The 12,167-nt window shown below is 43.2% G+C and overlaps 1 protein-coding gene across 15 annotated transcripts in view; it reads right to left on the minus strand.

Annotated features, from left to right (window-relative positions):
* The window catches only part of CLOCK (clock circadian regulator), a 142,209-nt gene that overhangs the window by 33,160 nt on the left and 96,882 nt on the right, over positions 1–12,167 (minus strand). For all 15 annotated transcript variants that reach the window (XM_078776696.1, XM_078776695.1, XM_078776701.1 and 12 more), the window contains 4 exons: positions 11,305–11,410; positions 8,763–8,867; positions 7,987–8,096; positions 6,040–6,122 (listed from right to left, as the gene is read on the minus strand). In XM_078776696.1, coding sequence (XP_078632822.1) covers positions 6,040–6,122; positions 7,987–8,096; positions 8,763–8,867; positions 11,305–11,410 — 404 coding nt within the window. The remainder of the gene's footprint in view (positions 1–6,039; positions 6,123–7,986; positions 8,097–8,762; positions 8,868–11,304; positions 11,411–12,167) is intronic.

A 12,167-nucleotide genomic window follows, 5' to 3' on the forward strand; every position in this document is an offset into this window, starting at 1 on the left:
CCCTCCAAGTCTTTAAAACAGCTGTTCACCACCATCTCTTATCTTCCCCCATCCAAAACCTTGATCTTTTCTACCCCCGCTAATTCACCCCAGATCCACCTTGTTTGAAATTCCAACTTCTTTCCTGGAAGTCCTGGCAGTGTCCATATGTGTTATACCTCTCCCACTCCCCTCCCCCCTTCCCATGCCCCCCCCCCCCAAAGCCCTCGCCCTCTCTCAGATCTCTCGATGTCTCCATGTCTCTCGGTCCCTGCTCTCAAACGTTGTGTTTGTGTCCTTCCCCCTCTCTCCCCATCTTGTCTACCGCTCCCGATGTTATATGTTTTATGTGTCGGTTTGTCTTTCTGTGTGATTAATGTTCGCTCTTTCACGAGCCTCGATCTTGTATACAAAAAAAAACAAAAAAAAAACGTGAATTTGTTGAGGGATCTTGGCTGTCTTTTCCAAATTGAAAAAGTCTTTGTTTGGTTTGTCAAGTTGGATATTGTCCATTCGCAGTCGGACGAAAGCTCCAGCTGCACGCTCTTTCACCATTTCAGCCAGTAGTGTTCTTTTCTCTGACAACTGCTGGACATTTTCGTTGGACATTCCAGATTTCTGCTCACAATAAAGTATATCGTTTTTTAAGGCAGATATCACACCGAGTGTGTTACATGTATTATAACGACAGTATTGCTGGCAAAAGCACTTAATTTGGGATTTTATGCAATCCCACCATTGCCTTAAATTTAGGGAGGAAAACTTTTGCATTTGACATTCTTTCCATACCATTCTGAATGCTTCTTTGAAATGCTCACTTTGTAAAAGTTTGACATTGAAAGTCCAATATGCACTTCTACAAACGTGATGAGGTAAGCCACATACAACAATGACCATGTGATGATCAGAAAAACCAGATGGCCTTATATAAGAATTCTTGACAAGATTTACCTTATCACGGTTAACATAAATTCTATCCAAGCGAGCCATTGTCAAAAGATTTCTTGCAGCACAAACCCACGTGTACTGCTGGATGTTAGGGTTCTGTACCCGCCACACATCCACAAGTTGAAATTTTTTAACGAGCCAAAGGCCTTGCACTCGGTGGATGAGGCTCAGGAGTGTTTCTATCAAGTTGTGGGTTGAGGGTACAGTTGTAGTCTCCCCCCAGACAAACCAACATAGACAGGTCAATAGTGCTTAAAAAACCTGCTAACTTGTGAAGAAAAGCACTTCTTGCAGAGTTAGCACTAGGGCAGTATACATTAGTCATGCAAATCTTTTGGTTACCGCTGACAAACTCCACAGATAGTAAATGGCCCTTGCAAATTTCTCTACATCTGATCTCCAACGGCTGGAGTCTAGGATGTAAGACTACTGCCACACCAGCCTTGACATCAACGAAAGCACTGGAGAAAACGTGACAACCTTTAAAGATTTTACGCATTCAACCTCAGAGGACTGATTTGCATGCATCTCTTGCAACATAAGCACATCAATTTTTTCATTCTGAAACATTTGAAACACCTGGAGGCGACGCACACAACTGCGACCACCATTGATGTTTAAGGATGCTACTTTTATCTCCACTCTGTTAACTATTCATAAAGTTCCTTGCCCGCTCGAGTTACACATTTTCTTAGCCTCTGGAATTGAGGTTCTGGCATGTTAACCTGATAAGGTTCAGGAATCATGTTCTTTGCAGTCAAAATAAAATCATGCAGATTCGGAAAGTAGTCTTTGATTTTTACATGTCTTTTCCTGAACGTTTCATCAAGGAACTTAATAACATTTTCTTGAGAAACCCTGGTGATGGTGTTGTCATCACCCGCCTCACTCTCTTGAGCACTTAAAGCACTAAAGAGTGGAGTAGAAGAGGTTTCATCAGAATCAAGTGCTTCATCTTGATCTGCACCTTTTCCTACTATTTGCTGAACAGTTAGTTTTGGAAACAGCAATTCTTCAGGGACCCCTCCAGACCCTTCCAAATTTACCATATCCCCTGTGGCTATAAGTATGTCCCCCACCTCATCATCCCTTTCATTTTTATCTGCCAGGCAAGGGTTAACGTTATCCTCACAGTCGCAAGGACTTTCCCCTTTATCTATTTTCTCCTCACTCGCAGATCCAGCTGCGAACTCGTCTGAGCGAGTTTGGTTATCAGGACAAGGACTTACCACATCCTGAGAGGATCGACTATTTTCTGGGTCATGCTCAATCTCGACAAATGGTGCAAGCGAATCTTTTTTTTTTTCTTTTTTTTTGTATACTGAATCGAGGCTCGTGAAAGAGCTGACATTTATTTCACAAACAAATCAACCAGACAAACAAAATATATAAAAAGAGGGAGCGGAAGACAAGAGAAGGGGAAGCACCCAAACACTTGAGGGCACACAACATTTAAGAGCAGGGAGATGTGTGGGAGGGAGAGGGCTTGGGGGGAGGAAGCGTGGGAACGGGGGGGGGGGGGGGTGGCAGAAGTATCAAACACAAGGACACCAAGGACTTCCAGGACAGAAGTTGGTATTTCAAAAAATTGGAATTGGGGTGAAATTAGCGGGGATAGAAAAGATCAATGTTTTGGATGGGGGAAGATAAGAGATGGTGGTGAACAGCTGTTTTAAAGACCTGGAGGGTGGAGTGGGATTGAAGAGAGTGAGGGAGTTTGTTCCAGAGGTGGGAGAAAAGAGGAATGAAGGAGTGAAGGTGAGCAGAGAGTCTTGATTTTGGCAGTTTAACCATAAGAGGGTTGCAGGCAGATCTTGTGCGACCTGTAGGAATATTTGCTGGACAGAGCCCAGAGAGAGCTGGGGGGGCAAGGCCAGAGAGGAGTCGGTAGAAGACGAAAAGACCACCAACCTGCCTGCGGTGAGTGAATGAGAGGCCCTTGGAGTTAGCTTCATCGCGGGAGATTCCAATGATTCTGAATGCTTTGGTTTCAACAGCGTGAAGACGAGCTAGGTGTCAGGCAGGTGCACCAGCCCAGAGGGGAGAGCAGTATTCCATTGAGCTGCGGATGAAAGCCTTGTATGTGGTGAGGAGCTCAGGTGTGCCAAGGAAGGACTTCACACGACGGAGGATGCCCAGTCGGCGACTGGCTTTGGAGGCCAGATTTGAAATGTGGTTTTCCCAGGAAAGATCATGGCAGATAGTGAGACCCAAAAGCTTGAGTGACAGAACTTCTTGGAGAGGATTATTCAGAAAGTGGATGGGAGGGTTGTCCAGTCGGTCTTTTTGGAGAGACATCGTAAGAGTGTGAGATTTGTCAGGATTGAAAGACATGTTCCACTTGTATGCCCAGTCTGTGATTTTGTCCAGGTCTGCAGAGAGTGAGGAGGCTGCAGACTGCCGATCTGAGGGATGAAGAATGGAGCGACAGAGAGTAGAGTCATCAGCAAAGAGATAGAGAGGATTTTCAAGAGAGTCAGAGAGATCATTGATGAAGACCAGAAAAAGCACAGGGCCCAGAACACTGCCTTGGGGAACTCCAGCCTGAACAGGAAGAGGAGATGAGAGAAACCCATTCAGGGCCACACGTTGACTACGACTAGAGAGGAAGTCCGCCAGCCATGCGTGGAGATTTCCATGGATACCAAAAGAGGAGAGTTTGGTGAGCAGAGCGGGGTGCCAGACCGTATCGAAGGCACGTGATATGTCAAGGGAGACAGCTCTAATTTCCTGTTTGGCATTGAGGACCTCCATCCATTGTTGAGAAAGCAGAAGCAGCATGTCCAGAGTAGAGTGACCAGGTCTGAAACCAAATTGATGATCAGAGATCAAGCCATTGATCTTCCTCACGAAGATCAGAGATCTTCCTCACGTACACACACTCCCGGTACCATTTCCGTTACGGCCAAGGAGTTTCCGGTGTGGGACTCACCCTGGAGGTCCTGCGAGCCTGACACGATCTGAATCTTATTTTGTTTTTCTTTGGAATCACAGGATTCATCACTTGAACGCTTCTGACCTTTTTTCCTGGTGTTCGCTACGGATACTTCTATGTTATCGTCCGCACTGTCGTGTACAGTGGACGAAATGGGAGAGGGTTCAACCACTTTCATTCCCACCTTAAGTGGAGGGGCGGGGTTAGTCACCTCACGTTCTAACTCTAACACTTCCCCCTCCCCGGTCAGGGTGGACGGGTCTGACGCTTCGCTCACCGCAGTAGGTGGGGTGGGTGGGTTGCACACTCGACTCGAGCCACCTCACCTCCCCGTCAGTGTGCGGTGAAGAGGAGTCACTCCTCACCAATCCTCCGCTTTACTGCGGTGTAACCGCATTGGGGCAGGCACTCCTCACATGCCCGTAAGCCCCACACCCGAAACACCTCATAGCCTCCGAGGAGGCATACATTTTGTATTCAAACCTGTTGATTTTCACACTTAACACGACATTGAGCGTTTTTACATGTGCAGGCAGTATCATGTACACCACTCTCTTGAAGGACATGACATGTTTGAATCGATCGCAAACATTTCGCATCGGCACCATCAAAATCCTCGATACGACCTTACCGAACTTGTTTAATTGTTCACGTAAATCCTCATTTCTAATAAATGGCGGGATATTACTGATGTTAATCTTTACCGTAAGGGCTTGTAAAGCGAACACAGAGAGGAACGTGTTCGGTTCAATGAACAAGCCTTGTTCAACTACACTCGCTACCATGTGCTCCTCGGACAAAAATACGACGAATTTCTTATTCGTATGAGAGGCAGCGCGAATGCTGTGTACACCAACGATGTTTCCAATGGCGGAAACCACATCGTTAATTTCCACCTCGTTGGGAGGAACACAAACTAGCCCATGTTTACGAGTTAGCGATTCGTACGTATCATCAATGCGGAAACGTTCGCCCGCCATTCTAACTCGACCAAAGACAAGTTCGTGACCACGAACCGAGAAAACCCAATGTTTCTCGAACACCAACAAACAAAACAGCTGTAGTCGAAAGCCATTAAACACAGCCACAAAGTGAAGAAAAGACCTCCCCCCGGCGGCCATACCAGACCGCCGGCTTAGGACCCTCTCAACACCAGACTGTGTTCTCTGTGTTCTTGTTGTTTCTGTTTCTGTTTTCTTTCTTTCTTTCTTTCTTTCTTTCTTTCTTTTTTTTTCTCTCTCTCTCTCTCTCTCTCTCTCTCTCTCTCTCTCTCTCTCTCTCTCTCTCTCTCTCTCTCTCTCTCTCTCTCCACACACACACACACACACAAAGGTACAGAAAGGATGAAAAACAAGAACGCCAAAGCACACAGGATGGAAAAGGAGAGGGAGGGGTAGGGCAGGAGAGGGAGGGGTAGGGCAGGAGAGGAGAAAAACACACAAAGGACTCACCACAACCCAGAGCAGTTGCTCACAGCCGCCATGATGCCACACCCAAAAACGCAACAGCCGGCAGGGGGCGACAGAGAGAGAGAGATAAAGATAGAGAGATAGATAGATAGAGAGAGACAGATGGTCCATGACCCATCGGTGCTCTGACCATGACCATGCTGCCCTGACAAATCCGAGCAGCAGGGAAGAATGGGGAACATTTGTCCCCCGACTTGTGTTGGGGGTACATTGGTACAACCACCGCAAAGAGGTGTCCCCGATAGTTGTATGTATAGAAGTATTTTTTATTTTTGCTGGTGGTCTTGGGAGGGGACGCGAATTCTCTTTGTAAATGTGTATGGTGCATCGCCGCCTCCAGGTGGGAGAGGGTATTACAAGTCCCCACCCTTTACAATACAGTATTCCTGTCCCCAAGTTTTACAGTGCAATGAGTGTTTTGAATTATATAAGCAGTAGGCATGTTTTTGCTTCATGCACGTAACCCGGGTTATTTTTTTTTTATTTCCAAGAGCAATTGAGGCAGCTGTCAGTTGCCTATACACAACCCAAAATAAAGGTATGTGTCAGAAGAACTGTTGCATGCTTAAAACAAGATCTCCCATAGGGTGAGTACTCTGGTAGTAACAGTAACAAGCTGCTCCATCAATATTAAATGCTGCAAAGTTAAGAAAAAAATCTCATTTTATCAGCAACAAATTCATTTATTTGGAATGCAGATTGAAGTACCTTTGCTCCAAAAACAGGTATTTCCAGTCCAAGCTGTGCCTGGAAGTGAATTTTTGGCCTGTTACAGAAAGCATGGCGATTTCCTGTGGGGAAAGAAATACGGTTTGTTCAATGCCACAAAATTAAGATCCTACATCTACCCCTGAATTTCTCGGTCAACACAGGGAACATTCATCAAAACAATAATGGATGAGAATGGATGTAGGTTGTTATTATTCATCCAGTCGAATTAAAACAGTAAACGTTTATAATTTAAGAAAGCTGGACTTACTAGTCGGAAAGCCAAAGTTTCGGCGAGAGTCCACTCGCTTAGTCACGGCAGATGTTGAAGTGAAGAAGAAGCGTGAGAATCAGCGATTCTTTCCAATCTGAGGAATCGCCGATTCTCAAGCTTCTTCTTCACTTCAACATCTGCCGTGACCAAGCGAGTGGACTCTCGCCGAAACTTTGGCTTTCCGACTAGCAAGTCCAGCTTCCTTAAATTATGAACTTTTACTGAAATAATTGATGAGAAGTTTAATCAAAACCTTTATGAGCGCACATTACCTCAACATGACAATTTTAATTTTTTTTTTTTTGTATACAAGATCGAGGCTCGTGAAAGAGCGAACATTAATCACACAAAAAGTCAAACCGACACAAACCCACACATAAAACACAAAATAAGGGGAGCGGTAGACAAGATGGGGAGAGAGGGTGAAGGACACAAACACAGCATTTGAGAGCAGGGACATCGAGAGAACTGTGGGAGGGAGAGGGCTTGGGGGGAGGTGGGAGAGGTATAAAACATATGGACACGGCAAGGACTTCCAGGAAAGAAGTTGGAATTTCGAAAAAGTGTATCTAGGGTGAATTAGTGGGGGTAGAAAAGATCAAGGTTTTAGATGGGGGAAGATAAGAGATGATGGTGAACAGCTGTTTTAAAGACCTGGAGGGAGGAGTGTGATTGAAGGGAGTGTGGGAGTTTGTTCCAGAGGCAGGAAAAGGGGAATGAAAGAGTGAAGGTGAGCAAGAAAATGAAAATAAAATGGCTAAAATTATCAGCAGTAAAATATCACGTGCTGACATTTCAAGCTGACATTTAAAAAAGTGCTGACATTTCAAGCTTTATCCTTCGTCAGAGCAAAACAGCAAATGTCCCCATGTTCTCAAGTCGTGCTCCGCTGCTATTGTTTCTCCGTTGGTCTGTACTTCCCTTGGCGTCATTCCTCCCCCCTCGTCCCCCCCCCCCCCCATTTGCTCAAATATCAGTCAGCAAACATCATTCCAATCTACAAGAAGGGTGAAAAAAAACTTCCCTCTGTGTCTATTCTTTCCTGGTCATTTATTTCCTTTCTTGCCCCCACCTGCTTCACTATCAGTAAATTGTCATTTTACCCTCCATAACCTCACTATTCCCTGAGCCGCAAACTTGTCAAGGGAAAATAAAAAAATGCTTTCAACACCTTTACTATATTTATGGGTTGCAGAGTTAAAAGCAGACAGTGACGTGAGTTTCCAAAACGTCACTGTCCGCTAGGCCAAGCCAAGTTTGACATGTTTGTGTTTGGCTCATTCCCATTATATAGTAGGCCTAGTGCATACAATGTTTCGACTGCCTACTCTAATAATACCACATCAATAGTATTCCTGTTTTGAGTGACTGCACACTGAATCTCACTGCCACATCATAATCACAAACAAATGTAAATAAATGATGAGGAAAAAGGAATAAAATTACACCAACTTGTCGAGGTGACTTTCAATAAAAACACATTAACTCAAAGTCCTCCATTGTTTGTTCATCTGGGAATAGTAGTGATGATGGATCATTGATGTAACTGTGCAAGTCCATGGAAATCCTTGCAAGAACATAGAAAAGTCCAACTAATCCAAACTATTCTGTTAAGTGAAGATGCATGGCTCATTTCCTTACAGTCAGGTGAGTAGATTAGCAAAAGTGTTGACCTTAATGAGGCGAGGGATAAGGGGTCGCACAGACGTGATGAGGCACACAGAGAGGTCATGTTCTGATGGTTGTGCCTTTTGTTTCCAAGAAAGGCCTGCACTTGTGGACCCTGCGTAACACACGGAGTAGAGCAAAATGTAACAGGAAAACCTAAAAACATGAAGATGCTAGAGCCCACCTCGCAGATTATCCCCATGTAACATTCACAGCTCCTATCGTTCATTAGCACAACTATATATAGTCCGCGCAGTTCCAGGATAGTAGGTTAATAATTTCGCAAGTTTTGTGAGTGTATTTAGTATAACAAAATATCCTGCCATCAATATGATCACTGATATTTTTTGATCAACATGACATTTGACCCTTACCATCAGTATATGTAAGCACATGTTGGTTTTTCATTAGCTGTGAGAGATATTGGTTCAAACATGTAAAAATGTTTTATGTGTTCAACATATTCAGTCATTACCAAAAAACACTAATTATTTAATAATAATTCCCCAAAAAAAGGAAAAATGCTCCACCATAAATTGCATGATCATTCTGTGATCCATGATTAAAAATTGCAGAGGTGCAAATGGGAAATGGGATTTGCGGTGAGCCTCAATTAACCATGAGAGATGCCAAGGAGAAAAGGAAGAGAAAGAAGGGAGGATAAAAGATAAGAAGAGAAAAGAGAAGGAAGAAGATGGAAGACAAGAGAATAGGGAAGAAGGAGAGAAGATTTTTTTTTTTTAAAGTTCCAACAATTGAGGGGATCGATGTTAATGCTAACCTTGCTGTTTGCAGCACACGCTTCCTGCCAAGAGGACTTGCTCGTAAGTTCCAGGTGGGACTTCTCCTCCGCACAAGAAATGGCAGAACAGGTCCACAGAAAGCTCTGCACAACATGAATGGATCATTTGGTGTTCAATCATTGATCATCATGATAAGTAAGGGGGAAATAGTGCTGATTTTATTATGCGGCAGTGGCTTCCAGGGATACTTTGGCATGTGTAACTTGTGTAAGTGTAAATGTGGAGCACTATAATGGCAAGACTGCACACTGTAGCACTATATTGATTAGCATGGTGTGCTGCCTCGCCTTACATACCCCACATTGATTTTTACCTCCTCCACAAAAGGTGGATGGAGGTTTGGTTTTCACCCCTGTGTGTCTGTTTCATTGTGAACAAGATATCTCAAAAATATGTGGACGTATTCAGATGAAATTTGGTGGAGAGGTTGGGTATGTGACAAGGATGAAATCATTAGATTTTGGTAAGGATCTGGATCTGGATCTGAGGATTATTAAAGTGTTTCTTCATCATTAAGAGATACGACCAAAAACGATATATAGCAGGATATCTCAAAAAGATGTGGACGGATTCGGACGAAATTTGATGGACAGGTTGGGTATGTGACAAGGACCAAATGATTAGACATTGTTGAAGATCCATATCCGGATCTGGAACTGAGAATTTTTAAGTGATTCTTCACCATTGAGAAAAGAAAGAAAAAAAACATCTTTAGAGGCCATTTTTCCCCGCAAAGCGGGGGTTGGCCTTTTTCGGGCACCGTGATTGTTGTTGTTTTTTTGGTCCCCTTTTTGAAGCAATGTTTTACGGCCGGATGCCCTTCCTGCCGCCAACCCTGTTTGTCGCCTTTTACGACAAACAGGGAATTACCAGTGAACTGGTACTCAATTAGCCGACCTCGGAAGGATGACAGGCTGAGTCAACCCCCCTGGCGTTAATTCAGCGATCGACCGGGATTCGAACCCAGGATCCTAGGATCCTAAGCTGGCACCCTCGCCGCTAAGCCAATCACCATTGAGAGATAGGACCAAAAACGATATATAGCACAAAATTTCAAAAAGTTGCGGATGGATTTGGATGAAATTTGGTGGACAGGTTGGGTATGTGACAAGGACCAAATGATTAGATCTTGGTGAAGATCTGGATCCAGATCTGGATACTAGAATTTTTAAAAGAGATTCTTCACCATTGAGATATTGGGCCAAAAACGATACATAGCACAACATTTCAAAAAGTTGTGGATGAGTTATGACAAAACTTTGTGGATGAGTGGGTAGGTGGAAAAAAACAAGTAGATTCGATTTAGGTTCAGTTCCGGATCCAGATCCAGCCTATCAATGTGATACAAAACGTAAACTGTTCAGCCGGGCGGAGGTATGCTCTCTACCGAGAGCTGTTCTAGTTTGTACATGTCATGCTACTGTTGCCGCAACATGGCCATGAACCTCGTGCATAATTATATGACACTTCTTTGCACATTCTGCTAATCCTGATGAACGGGTCAGGTTTTATGATCATCGATGCATGATAATGGAACCACGAGAGCTATTTTTCAGCCGAAAATACTAAAACACAAGTAAGTGTGGTCCTTCTACCGGTGACTGTCATATTTATTTATATTTGCTGCGTCACATCATTAAATAGGGTTGGGGAGGGTCATGGTAATCAGCTTTGCCAATATTGCTATTTAAGTGACTCTGCAAACACGTTCATCATCAACAATGACAGTTAATGAAAAAAAATCATGAGGAACAAACTGCAAACATTGGAATAAAGCACAGACTAATCCTAACAGAATCTTATTATAATCATGTTACCAGCTCTGGAATTTTCCCTTGGCCATTTTCCCTCCCTCTGACAAAATCTTCACTATTTCAGTGTTTGGATAAGTGAAGGATGCATTCAAGTCATCAAACTAATGAAGCTTAATATATATTTTAGTGATGGAGATTTTCAGGAATTTGTCATCGTCATCAGTCTGCTGCATTTCATTTTCAGTGTGCTGCGTCTTTTCTCACTGACGGTTCATATGTCTCTTGAGAAAAGTGGGTGGGAGTGGGAAAAATGGAAATTTCATAAATGCGGAATGAGGAATGGGGATTGGGTGGGATGTGGCGTAAGCTCTTGGAGAGTGACTATATAGGGGCAAGCCTCATCCATCTTGCGCTGTGCATGATGGCAAGGGTTGCAATGGAAGCTGGATGTTTTTGCCAATAATATTACATTACAATAGTACAGCACAAGACATAAGAGAAACATTCAGAGAGAAAATACACATACACGAATGGTGATTATAAACATATTATATGTGACAAATTATATAATATACATGCACACACAAAGGTGAATACTTTGAGGCATGGGAGGACTCGCTCCACCTTCTGAATCCCGCATATGGAGATAACATCCAACAACCCACCATTTTAATAATAAATCAAATAAATCATCCTCAAATTAATTATATTTGTGAACAAGCAATATTTGTGTAAATAAACTAAAGCATATTGTGCTATAACTAACCATATAAAGGGTCCACAGAACTTGTGCCTGGTGCAAGTACTTCCTTAATTTGGTTCCAATCCTCCCTTGGCATAAAGCTCTGCAGATTCCGCTCCAACAAGTCTTCCTGTAATACAAGGCTTACATTAATGTCATGTCCTTCACTTAGATTCACCTATCTAGAATAACCATCCACAAGCCAGCAAACACAGTTATGAGTACACGTGGCCTATAAAATAGCCTCCAGTCTTGTAAAAACATTGCCTGTCCAAAAGGGAAATCGAACCATTCACATACCATCTCTTACGAACACATTATGAGATATTGACACATTGAATACTCAGATGGAAGAGTATGTTTAACAGGACATAATAAAACCTTGCACATATATAATAAAATTAGTTTTACATGAATTGGCTATTCCCACACCTGCTCTTTCACAAAAAAAGTTTCCCTTCACACCCCCACCAATCAGCTTCCCAGCACTCTCACCCCCAAAACATGCATACAAGTAAGATTCATGATCACTAATTATAAAGCCTTTTTGCCCTATTTATATTATTACAGTCCAACAGCTGTGATAGCAATTAAAACATATGTGAGGTGTTCAAAGGGTTTTACAAGCGAGATACAACAAGAAGAAAAATACATAAAATGTCATAGCCCCCGTGGTTTTAGTAATTTTGCTGTACGGAGTTAAAGGCTGTCAGTCAGCCATCTTTAGTCGGCTGACAAAACAAAATCTTCTGCATATGTATACTCATGTATTTTCTTTGCGCCAAGTTTGAACAAAATCGGTCCATGTATGTCCGAAAAATTGATGGGGACACGTTTAAGTAACAAAATAGCCACCGGTCGGCCATCTTGGATCTGATCTCGAAAAG

This window comes from Myxine glutinosa, chromosome 4 (assembly GCF_964187855.1).
Source record: "Myxine glutinosa chromosome 4, kmMyxGlut1.1, whole genome shotgun sequence".
NCBI lineage: Eukaryota > Metazoa > Chordata > Myxini > Myxiniformes > Myxinidae > Myxine > Myxine glutinosa.